At 46.0% G+C, this 12,685-nt stretch overlaps 1 protein-coding gene across 2 annotated transcripts in view; it reads right to left on the reverse strand.

Moving 5' to 3' along the window:
• Positions 1 to 227: 227 nt before the first annotated feature.
• dyrk1b (dual-specificity tyrosine-(Y)-phosphorylation regulated kinase 1B) overlaps positions 228 to 12,685 on the reverse strand; it is a 51,239-nt gene continuing 38,781 nt past the window's right edge. Inside the window, exons 2-13 of one of the 2 annotated variants that reach the window (XM_041044029.1) lie at positions 10,057 to 10,223; positions 8,186 to 8,305; positions 7,170 to 7,358; positions 6,716 to 6,863; positions 5,828 to 5,977; positions 5,350 to 5,486; positions 4,716 to 4,862; positions 4,234 to 4,374; positions 3,799 to 3,919; positions 3,314 to 3,496; positions 2,989 to 3,092; positions 228 to 2,442 (exon numbers count right to left, since the gene is read on the reverse strand). In XM_041044029.1, coding sequence (XP_040899963.1) covers positions 1,927 to 2,442; positions 2,989 to 3,092; positions 3,314 to 3,496; positions 3,799 to 3,919; positions 4,234 to 4,374; positions 4,716 to 4,862; positions 5,350 to 5,486; positions 5,828 to 5,977; positions 6,716 to 6,863; positions 7,170 to 7,358; positions 8,186 to 8,305; positions 10,057 to 10,223 — 2,123 coding nt within the window. In that variant the 3' untranslated portion in view covers positions 228 to 1,926. The remainder of the gene's footprint in view (positions 2,443 to 2,988; positions 3,093 to 3,313; positions 3,497 to 3,798; positions 3,920 to 4,233; positions 4,375 to 4,715; positions 4,863 to 5,349; positions 5,487 to 5,827; positions 5,978 to 6,715; positions 6,864 to 7,169; positions 7,359 to 8,185; positions 8,306 to 10,056; positions 10,224 to 12,685) is intronic. The other variant, XM_041044030.1, reaches the window with a different exon arrangement.

The following is a 12,685-nucleotide window of genomic DNA, read 5'->3' on the forward strand; positions in this document are numbered from 1 at the left end:
TCCCCTGCCGGTCACAGACTGTTTCCCTCCTTCCCTCTGGGAGGCGCCACAGGACTCTCCGTTCCAGGACCTGGAGGGCCAATTTGCCTCAAGCAGGGGGAATAATTATTGGTACTCCCCTCTCCCCCAGCTGCCTAGACTGGTACGTCCTGTACCTGCTGCACACGCTGTGACTCAGATCACACTGGGTATATTCATATAAAGCCTCAGTGTTATTCCTGTGTCTCTGTACATTTGTACTCATGTTATTTCACTCTGCTTCTTGTCACAGTAACAGAGTGTTTCACTTCATTCGTTTCAGAATTATTTCAGTATCTCAAACATTCTTCATCAGTCTGTCAATCAAGACAACAGCCAGCTGATTGGCTGTCTTCTCACGGCTCACGGTTCTGTGACAGGTTTTGTGTGTATTTATTCGTGTGATTATCTGTTTCATGTCTTCTTCACATATTGAATATTGACCACTTTAGGTGTCCGTAGCCTGGACAGGATGCTGATCAGTCTGCATGGTTGGACAAGAGACTGAGCATCAGAGCTCCAGCCTGATGAGACATGAGGACATGAGGTGCTGGTTCAGATTAGTAGGAAGAAAAGCGGAGATCTGCTGTTTGTTTGACTTTGGTGTGCAAAAGTATACTCTTTATTCTTATTATATATCCAACTTTATTTTGCCCCAACCCCTCCCCTCCACCCAGCCCCCACAACTGGTGGCATTCCCATGTCACCAGTTATTGTCACTGTTACAATAGCCAATCAGAGCTCACCTGCAGAAAGAAGGCAACCAAACAAAGAAGAGCAGAAAAAAGGGTTACTTTCAGTTTGTTTTTTCTTGTTAAATAGTAATAAATACATTGAGATGCAGTGGTTCTTACTTTATCCTTTTCTCTTAAGCAGAAGGGTTAAAAAGTTTTTTTTTTAATTTTTTTTATTTCTGTTTCTATTTCTTTTTATTTCTTTAATTGATCTGTGTTGGATCTTTAGCAGCAATCCGGACCAGTTGTCATGGTGATTAGCAGCACAGAGAGGAGGAGCTGTCTGGAGGAGAAACACAACAGGAGAAGGAGGAGATGAAGAAGAGAGCGGGGAGAAGAGGAGGATGAGGAGGAGAAGGAGATCCCTATGAGCGCCAGGAAGGCATCAGTGTCCTGTCACCTTCTCCTCCCTCCACCTCCCTCCCTCTCTCCGTACTCTGTCACAACCAGGCGGGAAGCAACAGAGGGAGGACGCAAACTCAAAGAAAGAGTGTTTAACACAGACGGGAGAGAGAATCCATGAGTCCTGAATCACACATCACATATGTTGGTGTTTTCTCCCTTTGAAACAAGCCTCTGTCTTCTTCTTGATGCAGAAGTGTGTGAGTGTGTGTGTGTGTGTGTGTATAAATATTTATATATACTGTATACATGTGTGTGTGTTTGTCTGAGTGTGTGTGTTAAGACTAGTTGTGTCTAAGGGCTGTAAATATGAATATGCTAATGTCATAACTAACCAGTGTGAACAAGAATGTGTGCTCTCCGTCCACATACAGCCACCACATGGAGTAAAATGGAAAAGCACGGCTCCTCTCTCTTTCCTCTTCATCCTCCTCCTCCTCTCCAGGCTTAAACAACAACCAAGTAGAACACACAACTCCTCAAACCCGAGAAAAATCAAATAATATTAAACAACAATAATAATATTAATAAAAACAAACTTATCACAATCATTCCTTTCCAATTACAGTCGCAACAAAAGACAACAAACTAAAACCGGATAAAAGGAGAGTTTTCCCAGCATCCTCCTCCTTCCTCCTCCTCCTCTCATGCAGTACAAACTGTCTCCTTCAGCACAAAGTTCACCTCGTTGTCTCTGAACTCTGGCTGTATGTGTGTAGTTGTAGTAGTTGTAGTTAAAATTGTATGGCTTTAGGGCATGGTTCAGGTTTTATCAAGAGTTGGCTGGCCCCTCGTCTGAGTCCGGCCTCCCTCTGCCCCCCGCAGCGGGGTTATTGTTGTTGGAGGCAGGGTAGTAGTCCTCAGGGGGTGGGGCTTGTGGCCCTGGGGCGGTGGGGGCCGTCCGAGTCCGGAAGGCAGACAGTCCAATTGGCAGAGCGAGGGGCAGGGAGGCTGAGCCAAACTGAGAAGCCTCCATGGAAGACACCGCCCCCAGGTGGTGCAGCCCTAGGGACACGCCCACATCCATGCTGTCACTCATCTGGGGCGAGGATCCCTGCTGGCCCCCCCCTCCACCGATGCCCGTCTGTCCGCCCTGCCGCAGGCCACGCCCACCATTCCCGTGGTGGGAGTAAGTTGGGTGGGGGTGGTGGGGCGCGTCCAGGAAGTGGCGCTGGTGTTGCTGGGAGGCAGCCGGCTTGTGGAGCAGCAACTGGGTGTATGCTGGGTCCTGACCCCCACCTCCACCATCACTGCCTGGCCACATCCTCATCTGCTGCTGGGAGGGAGCCTGGTGGATCAGAGTCAGAGACAAAAACACAGAGGTGAGACACATTCAGAGTCCAGCGTTACTCACAGTCCTGCTCTCATGGAGGAACTTACAGAACCACAATGTAACACAACAACATCTGTGGTCTGGACTTCTGCTTTCTGTCCTCCAGCTGCTTTTACCATTTACTGCCCCTGCATCTGTACCAGCTGGGACATCAAGTCCTTTAAAACACATGAGCGTACAGGCACATTACAAAGATCACACAGGGTCACAGAGAGATGGAAGGAGCACAGTGCTGCAGGGACTCCACCTGCTGGATGCTGGTTCAGGCCTCTAGCTTGGTGCCAGCAGAGACCTGGATTCTCATGTTTACACAGACGAAATCAGTAACTATGTCAGTGCCACTTCTGCCACCGCCGTCTGTTCCACAAAGGCTCAGACATGATCAGGTCACAACGGCACATGTTCAAAAACCAAGCGTCCAACACAGTGGAAAGACGAGAGAGAACCTTGGCATACCAGTGTGCGTGTAAGTCTGTGTCAGTGGTGCTGTGCTGTGTGTACCTGAGGGCTGGTCATCTCATAGTCTGAATGTGTAACAGCAGAGTTGTAGTAGCGGTTACTGTAGCGGTAGTTGCGGTTGTCATTGGAAGAACCACTGGAGCCACCTGGAAAACGAAACAGACCAACATGAAAGCCACATTTCATTCAGCTGCAAATGATTTGACTCATTTCTTGCTTTTCATTGAGGTAAATGAAGAAGGAAAACATCCAGGGTGACTCATTGTTCTTGAGGATAAATCATTTTCATGGAGCAGGAGCTGGTGATGGAGCCTGCAGAGAGGGAAGAGTCAGAGTGTGTGCAGCAGGGTGTGTGTGTGTATGTTACCAGAGCTAGAAACAGAGCTAGTAGTGGAGGTTGAATGGGAGTGGTCCATGGCAGGAGAGGTGGATGTAGATGAACTGGTGTTGGTTCCTTCATCTGTCGTCTTCTTGAAGAAATTGTGCTGCAGGGCGTAGAATGGTGTGATACGGCTTTTAGGGTCGTAGTCCAACATACGCAGGATCAGGTCTGGAAGAGGACAAACATGAGAATGACCATCAAGGACACAGGTACCTGGACCTACTTACCATTACCTCAGAAACTTCATTCAAACTCTGAAATGTTCCAATGCTTCCATGTGAACATATCATCCATTTCAATATTTGTAATGTCCACGAAGGTGAGACTTTTCACTGTTATTCACATGGACTCTATCACTGTCATATTGACTGTATTTATATGTTACTATATCTGGGAAACATAAGCATTCAGTCATTTTTGATCAACCAATACAGTGTGTGCTGCTGCAGATCCATTCTATGTTGGTTTACCTTTAAACTTCAGGTAGTCACAGGGGGCGTGTCCCGGCTCCCCTGCCCTCCTGCCCCCGGGGCCCCCAGTCTCTACACCCAAAATCTCATGGAGACGCCGCGTGGCTGGGGGCTTATACTCCTGGAAAACACACGAAACATTTCTGTAAATAAATAATCCTGAATGTAAGGGGGGGGGGGGGGGGGGGGGGGGGGTGAATTCAAATCGAAAACAAGCCATGTCCTGATAATCTGCCAACGTGGTTTTGGGAAGTTTTTCCAATTCAATTCAAAGGCTGTATTTTGTTTACTAGTGTATCTGTTATATCCATTTGTTTACAATCACTGGAAAAAAAAACCCATATGGGATTCTTGTGCATCACGTCAGCACCTGGAGTTAGAAGACACAAGACCATAGGTGAAAGTTAATGTTTTCACGAAACCGAACTCAAATACCTTCTTGATGTCCTTGTTCTTCTTCACTGTCCACAGACCATCTGACAGCTTGTCAAAATACTTCCTGGCTTTAGGAGCTGCATCTAGCATGTGGCTGGGTGGGACCCCCAGAACCTCCACAATCTTATTCATCTGGTCAACCTACACACACACACACACACACACACACACACACACAAAATTAGTGACTAGACTGAGACTGGAGGAGACACACACACAATCCCTGTGTGTGCTCAAACACATGCACAAACCCTCCCACTATTTAACAAGTCTAGTGTAAACGAGTGTCTTCTGGGGAATGAGCCGAGGCAACAGGGAAAACACTGTACTGTTTAAAGAAAAACCCCCAGAAAACAAAACCATTCATGTCTAATATTCAACACTTGTACTCCACCTCTGGACTTCCTGTACAACTTGCACAGCAGCTACAGCATAAAAACATGTTCTTCTTATCTCATGTGTTTATGATGGTGCTGCCTTACCTCATTGGAGCCACTGAAGAGAGGCTCTCCTGTGTGCATCTCCACCAGGATGCACCCTAGGGACCACATGTCGATGGCCAGGTCGTACGGCATTCCCAACAGGACCTCAGGAGAGCGGTAAAACCTGCTCTGGATGTACTGATAGATCTGAGAGGAGGACGAGAGGGAGGTGGGGGAGAAGGTCAGAGACTGATTGAGATTACTCCTTTATTACATCCTAAAGATTGTTTTCTAACTATTTAACTGTTGCCTCTTGTTTCCCTCTTCATTTAGAGGCTGAATTAACCTGAAGTCAATAGACTCTCCTGCCTGTGTGCTGCCTGCTGTTTCAGCAGCTGTCCACTGTGAGGCGCCCTACTCCGCTCACGCAGCAGCGCTGTCACCAGTCACCCACAGAACCTGCCTGCTGTTCAGGGAGGAAACCTTCCTACTAAAGCATCTGGGTGAGGAGTGGGTATGTAATGTAAGACCACTAAATAAATGCGTCGGCGTTAACTAGAACATGTGTGTGATAAATTCATTCATCATTCATTCATCGCGTGTCTGGACCCTAATAATGATAAATGTACTTCCAGGAAGGTGTGTGTGTGTGTGTGTGTGTGTGTGTTTAAACACGTGTGTGAAGTGTGCTCACCCTCTGTCCGAGCTGGCAGGAGGATCCGAAGTCGACTATCTTGATGGCAGATCTCTTGGGGTTACACAGCAGGATGTTCTCTGGTTTCAGGTCGCAGTGGATGATTGACAGCTCTGGAGTGGCCAGGAATAATAACGCTGTGTACAAAAAAAAAAAAAAAAAAAGGCATCGTTCTTATTTCTCTGCTCAGGACCACCATCTACACTGGTTCTGTTTGGTGTAGACTACTACTGGAAACCAGTTATTGTTTCGATGGGTGAAACATTGTGCACAGCCACACTTCTACCATCATTCTCACAGACATTTAACTGTTCAATCATGTCCTCCGTCTTGCTGAAAGGCATCTGACCTACAATATTTTTTCTCCGTCCTGATTTGATGTACTGCATTCGACAGTTCTTCTTTTTGCCACTTGGGGGCAGAACTCCACAACAAGCTAAACTCTCATGTGAGGCATGTTAGTGCTTCCTGCACCCACCTGTACAGAGCTGCTGTGCAAATTTCCTGGTGAGGTTGAGGGAGACTCCTCTGAAGTTGGTGTTCCTCAGCAGATCGTACAGGTTGTAGCTCAACAACTCAAACACCAAACACAGATGGTTCCTAAACATAAAGTGACGCTTCAGGTGGACTGCACAGAGACAGATTGACAGACAGACACACACAGAGACAGATGGGAGACAAGCAGGAAGGTTAACAAAAACATTGGAACACAGTACTGCACAACTTCAGAATCATTTCTTGTCACTCCTCTAGTCTTGGCTTTCAGATATATGTCAGCATTTTCATCTGGAAATCACACTGGAGCTGACTGAGGCGATATCATCCAGTACTGACTTAAACCTTGATGATACACTGGTGTGGTCTGGAGCTTTCAACAGCATCTCACAGTCTTTAAGAAGAATATCCGTCACAGTGTCCTGCTTTCTCTTCATTTTCCTCTGACTAAAGTTTATTATGAATCTGTGGGTCCAGAGTGACACCATGTCTACACAGAAGGTGTAGCGTGAGCAGCATGTTAGCGGTGCAGCAGCAGATTCAGTCCTCCAACAGTTTCCACACAGGAGGCGTTCAGGTACAGTATTGGGCTGTAGGTCATCTGCATTTTGAAGCGCTCAGAGACCACCACCCAAACAACTAGTAACACCTCACAGATGCTTCATGTCTGGGAGCTAACATGCTGCCTCTACAGTATGAAAGAGTGAGACAACAATACAGGGAGACCTGACACCCTGAATAAGTAAGATTTTCCTTAAATTGAATACATCCAACCTGGGTGAAACACATCTGTGTTTGCAGATAACCAGTGCAGTATAAGCAGAGCTACGTCTGAGACTCTACATGTGTGTCTGAGTGTCGTCCATCTTACCTATGTAATATTTCATCTCAGTGTCATGCTTGTTCATGAGCTCCAGCAGGCGTAGTTCAATCTGTGCCTGGTTTAGAAATGCCTTTTTGTTCTTAATGATCTTAATGGCGACCCATTCCTGCTCATGGTGGTCGTAGGCCTTCACCACCTGTAGACAGACATCAACACACAATTTGCCATCACATGACAGAAACATTTTATGCTAAGTCAGGCTAACAACACCCTGGTTCTGTCTATTGATCAGTTCAGACATTTATGATGAGGAGAACACGTCATGTCTGGAAAAAAAACCTCTTAGATAAGATTGGAGGATGAAGAACCATCCTCCAGTGGTGACGAAAGATAAAACTGGGGGGTGTTTATGAGGAACCATGACTGTCTGGGAGAAAGAGCTTATGCTAGAAATAACTGTAACTGTGGAGTTTTCATCTGAAGTTTCCTTTGTTGACCTCACCTGTCCAAAGGAGCCCTTCCCGATCAGTGAGTCTATCTCATAGCGGTCCAGCCACTTCTCTCCATTTTTCACAATATAGTCGTAGTTGTCGTCATCATAGCCGTCGTTGTAGACTTTTCTCTCCTTCTTGGTGCTGCTGTCCTCTGGAGGGACCTGCTGGGCCCGCCGCTTTTTCTTAGTATAGTACACCTGTGGATGAAAACTAAGCACTTAGGTTCCCAGCTCTGTGTGATCACATCGAAAAAAAAAAAACAAACCCAAATCATCTGCATACCAGTAGCTATTATCAATTCATTATTTTGTTCTTAGGAGTATTAGGTGCTTGGAGTCAAGACAGACTGAGCAGGTCCAGTCCATCCCTGCTGTAGAGAGTATGAGATTTTTATTTTAAATGTAAATTACTATTTAAAAATGTGTCACATCTATTTTCTTAAACTTCCTCAGCAGAACCTCAGACATTCACAGATGCTGTGACGAGTTCACTGTCTGACACACCTGTGATCACTACAGCTGGTCCCTGGTGTAAACCAGATCCTTCACACCAGTGGCCAGTCGCTCACAGGTCCAGTGTGCACAATCCCCTCAGTGCTAACCCCACACAAACCTCTGCTGCCTCTGTGCCTTTCTCTGCCCTGCTTCTCTTAAAAGGGATCTCAGTACAGACATAAACTTGTATGATTAGGTCACGTATTGGTGGTAGCTGACCTGCACAGATACCATTCTCCATCCTATAATTGCTTCAATGGATCAGTTCCAACAAGTGTCACCTGATGTCATTGGTCCAGATCATATTACTTTGATTTCAGATTTATTCAGAATGTGGCCAAGCCAAGAATATTGTTACACAGAACCACATCTGACGTTTGTGCTGGAAGTCCAGTTTAGTTCTTTCAGTAAGACCAGCACTGATACTGTGTATGATTTCCATTCTGCAACTTCTTGGTGGTGGCCCCACTGGCAGCTAAGTATACCTAACAATGCTTTATCCCAAGTGTGTGTGTGTGTGTGCGTCATACCTCATTGATGTGCTTGTAAGTTTTGATGAGGTCAACAGAGAGTTTCCTCAGTGGGGCGCTGGCAGGGTCTCTGAAACTAGGGGGGATCCGCCGCTGGAGTATGGTCATATCAGACAGCACCTACAGGGGACAGCAACACTTTTTATATGAAACATTCAAGCCAGATACTACATTATACAAACATACATATCCATGATTATTATTGAATTAATAATCAAGGACCTTTCACCTCCATCCATGGCAACCGCCATGGAAGGAGCCCCTCAGCCCCTCCACTGATTCATGCAGTGAGGTTGTCCACGCAGGACAAACACAAACAGCAGAATGGATGTTTGTGTTTGTTTGTGGTACACAGGTTATGCAGTGTACAACAAACAAAAGAGGTAACAAGATGCAAGCTTGTTGGCGTCAAATGCTGTTCTTGACTCAACCCAAAGAACTTGCTCTTGCCCTTCCCTTAGCAACTTTCCAGAAAACACCTGGGGAAACATGGTTATTAGCCTTTTCCACATCCACAGGTCACATGTTAATGGGATTAGTAAATTCCCATGACCCATGGATTATGTTGGAGAGGATAAAAAGTTGCTCTGTAGGTTCTCTGCAGTCAGAAGAAAACTACTCTTGTTCTTCTTGGATCGGAGCAGCTTGTTTCCTGGACCACGGCGTGAGATTTTCCTGGCAGAGTTGCAATTCCTTGACAGATAAGACACACCTCTGGCTCCAGGATTTCAGAACAAATCCACTCAGCACTGAGGAGACCTCTGCCTGTGGAATGGGCTCCAGCACTTTGGCTGTTCCCGCTGTGCCTCGTGTCCAGAACGTTGGACAGTCGGCTTCAGGTGCTCCTCAAAGTGCTCCTTGAGACTCTTGGTAGTATCCCAGTGGGGGGGGGGGGGGTGGGGGGGGGGGGGGGGGGTGGTTGTGTGTATATTCCTGACTGACCAATCACTGCACAGCACTTTTTCACAGGATGTACAGTACTGATTCGTATCAACCTTTATGATACTAGTTAGCACAGCTCGCTATATTAATCGTGTAAGATTACAAACCATTTCCTCTACTTGAACCTACAACCTGCTCTCCATAGCTGTGATGAGGTCCTACCAGGTGAGTAGTGGACAGCAGCAGCCTGTGATGTACAGGCTGGTAGGAGTGGAGGTAGCTGGGGGGCCGCGTGGCACTCTGCAGCCGCCGAGTCAAAATACAGAACGTTGACGTTGCCCGCAGCAACCGCTCGCTGCCTGAAAGCACCTTAAAAGTGTTCCCATGTAGAGGGACAAGGTGTGGGTGGAGTATTTTTGCATACTGATGTTGGCATTGATTACCATGGCAATCAACAACACTTCTGACTTAACTTAACTTCAAAGCAGTTGGATTAACTCACATTTTCTGATCCACATCTGTGAGGCTTGCACACAAAAACTCATTTGGAGGGAATATCTCAAACTAAAATGAGCCCACAGAGCAAGTCGAAACATTCTGTGTCAACAACAAACAACTCCAAAACACACTGAAGTCATTCAAGTTTGAACTGAAGTCTTGTATTTATAGATATTTAACTGTCAGGATCAGGACGAAGTGTTTTAGGCTGGTATTTCTCTATATTCTGTATTATGTATGTGTCTTTCTCCCACTGATCTGAGGCCATGTGTACAGGTATACTCACTTTTCATAGACCTTGACATGTCACAGTGGGTCTGAACAGTCTAACTGGATTTCTACTTGTGGATCAGGACGCAGCAGAGTTTACAGGACACTAGTTGTTACACACTGACAATCAACAGGTGAACTATACATCAGTTCTTGTGCCAAGGGAATGTGTGGCAGGACCACCAGAACACTGTGTTTGTTTGTGTGTGTGTGTGTGTTACCTGCTGCTGCTCGGCCATGGAGTGGATGGAGCTGAAGGTGGGGTGTGTATGTGTGTGCTGGCTGGTCATGGCTGGCTCAGCGAGGGAGAAGCCCTGGGCAGTGGAGGAGGAGGAGGAGGAGGAGGAGGAGGAGGAGGAGGTGGGCGGACATCCTGAGCTGCTTACACCTGAGGAGAGAGAGAGAGACAGAGAGAGACAGAGATGATAATCAGGGGGATACTCTCTAACATTCCAGAATCCATTTCTCTGCCTCCATCTTTGGCTGTTTTTTTTTGTGCCACAATCGAACAGATATCACATGTCCATCATATCAGTCATTGATTATTATTACTTGCCATATTCGAAGAGGAGAAAAAGGACAGTTCGGACATCTTTCCTTATCCCAAGTCCCAAAAAACACAGCAGACATCCTTTTCTGTGCAGCACAGGATTTTCAAATGTGTCACAATTTGTTACAAGGCAGCCATGTTATGGACAGCTGTTTCCACCTAGATCCCAACTGATGCTTGATTTTTGAGGCTGATACAAATATTAATCTCTGTGAGTTTAAACCACCTGTAACTGCTATCTCCAGTATTATCACATAACAGAAAAAAAGTCTGATAAGGACCCTTACATTTGCTCAATGAAGAACTGTGATATGATCTGTAAGTTATGTACTGATGTCCAGTAAAAAAATTAACCCAGCAGTGCTCTCTGCTGGACAACCTGCGTCATAGAGATGCTGTTTTATCTCTGACATTTCCTGTTACTTATCAGCCAACACATAGAACACTGTCACAGCACTGATATGTCTGTGATAACCTTAGAGTAGCCAACAATGCCATGATGAAATATTGATTAGTCAATAAGACTCAAACAAGCAGAACACAATGCAACCTTACAGTCTAACTCTGGTAGGTATCAGTCTCTGTGTTCCACTGATACCAGTTCAATTCATTAATCAGTAAATTCAAGTGTGTGAGTATCGGTATCTGAGCAGACCATGAGGATCTCTTCCCACTGTACGACCAGGTGGTAGGTCAGCACCGTTCTGGTCACAGTAAGAATCCACTCAGAACTGAGATCTTCGGCCACTTCCGGCATTTTAGCTCAACAAAGGGTTGAGGCAAGCTGTGCCGGACGCACAACAATCTGACGGCTGACTGTTGAGTTTATAAATCTGTCAGTCTCATTCTGCAGATCCGAGACCAAACATAGACACACAGCATCTCTCTGCAGGGAGCGGGGAGGAATCCACACACCCACCAAATACAGATTTTTCCACAGCCAATCAGAGTGAGAGTTTGGAGTAACCAATCAGTGTGCGGTATCAGCTGGTTGTTGGTCTTTCGGCTGTGTGAAATATCAACAGGTGAACTAACTCGCTGTTGAATATGAATATGATATATGTGCAGCACTGTGAAGATGGTGGAGCTATTACATAGGCATGTTCCCTGGGAGAACTGATCTCAGTATTTGTATTTGATGTAGTTATCGCAGCAACACTTCCACACGGGCTCACAGTTTTTCCTCAGCTTAAACCCGTCATCTGCTGTGCACAGGTGCTGAGCTTCTGGTGTTCTGGAGTTTTAGGCAAAGGGGCTTACGTGCCTGTCCCCTCACATGTTCTACTCCAGCAGCCTGGGGATCTGGAGTTTGTGTCACCAGCTCGTGGCATTTATCTGTGGACTCACAGACAAGAGATAGATTTCAAAAGAGCCCATCTCCTCCTGATCAGGCCGGCGCTCTGAGACAAAAAAAAAAAAAACCAAAGCACAGTTTAACCGCAGCACTTTTAACTGCATCTGCAAGGGACCGCTGGTGTCTGTTGACGTAAATTTCGTCACCAGAGGGTGTATGTGAGGCTCCGTGTGGATGTCTGTGCACCCTCCGATTTGTTTTTACCACTACAAGGACTCCAAAGTAGCATAATAGGAACAACTAGGTGTCTGTGGTGTCCACAGCTGGGAGACTAACTGAGGCCTCACTCTGCCACTGCCACTCTCTTAAACACAAATCCATATGGAGGAGAACCTCAACATGTTCACATGCTATTGAGTCATTGTTGATATCTGTATCACTCTCACTTATATGACTGCAATGCTCCAGTTTTAGTCCAGAATGAGCTTTCTGCAACAAGAGAGGCACAGTCATAAAAGAACGTCAGAAACAAGAATCCATGTTAAGGACAACAGCTGGACCTACTAATGTCAAACAGGTAGCAAACGTCACCAGCCACCTAAAGGCAGACATGTCATTACAACATAAAATCTATATCTATGTATGTATGAGGTTGCACTGCACTAGTAATAAGAGGACAGAGCATCAGAAAACAGCGAAGCTTCTCAAATCAATTTGATGAAAGTAACAACAAACATGTATAAACTTAACTCCAAACCACAGAGAGTCAGTTAGAGGCTGCTGATTTACTGAGCGCTGACCACAACCAATGCTCTTTTCTTTCTATTTGCGTGACCACAGGCGTTGAGCATGACACCAAGCAGGCTGACAACACTGCAGGTCGGAGCAGCTGAAAGCAGGCTATATTGGGCCTTCGGGAAAAGGCCACTAGATGGACAACCTTAGATTTTACATATGGAGGGAAAGCCCAATGTGTAATGCAGCTCCTGCCCTCTGTGAACAGTGC

The sequence above is a fragment of the Toxotes jaculatrix genome, chromosome 8 (assembly GCF_017976425.1).
Source record: "Toxotes jaculatrix isolate fToxJac2 chromosome 8, fToxJac2.pri, whole genome shotgun sequence".
In the NCBI taxonomy this organism is placed as follows: domain Eukaryota; kingdom Metazoa; phylum Chordata; class Actinopteri; family Toxotidae; genus Toxotes; species Toxotes jaculatrix.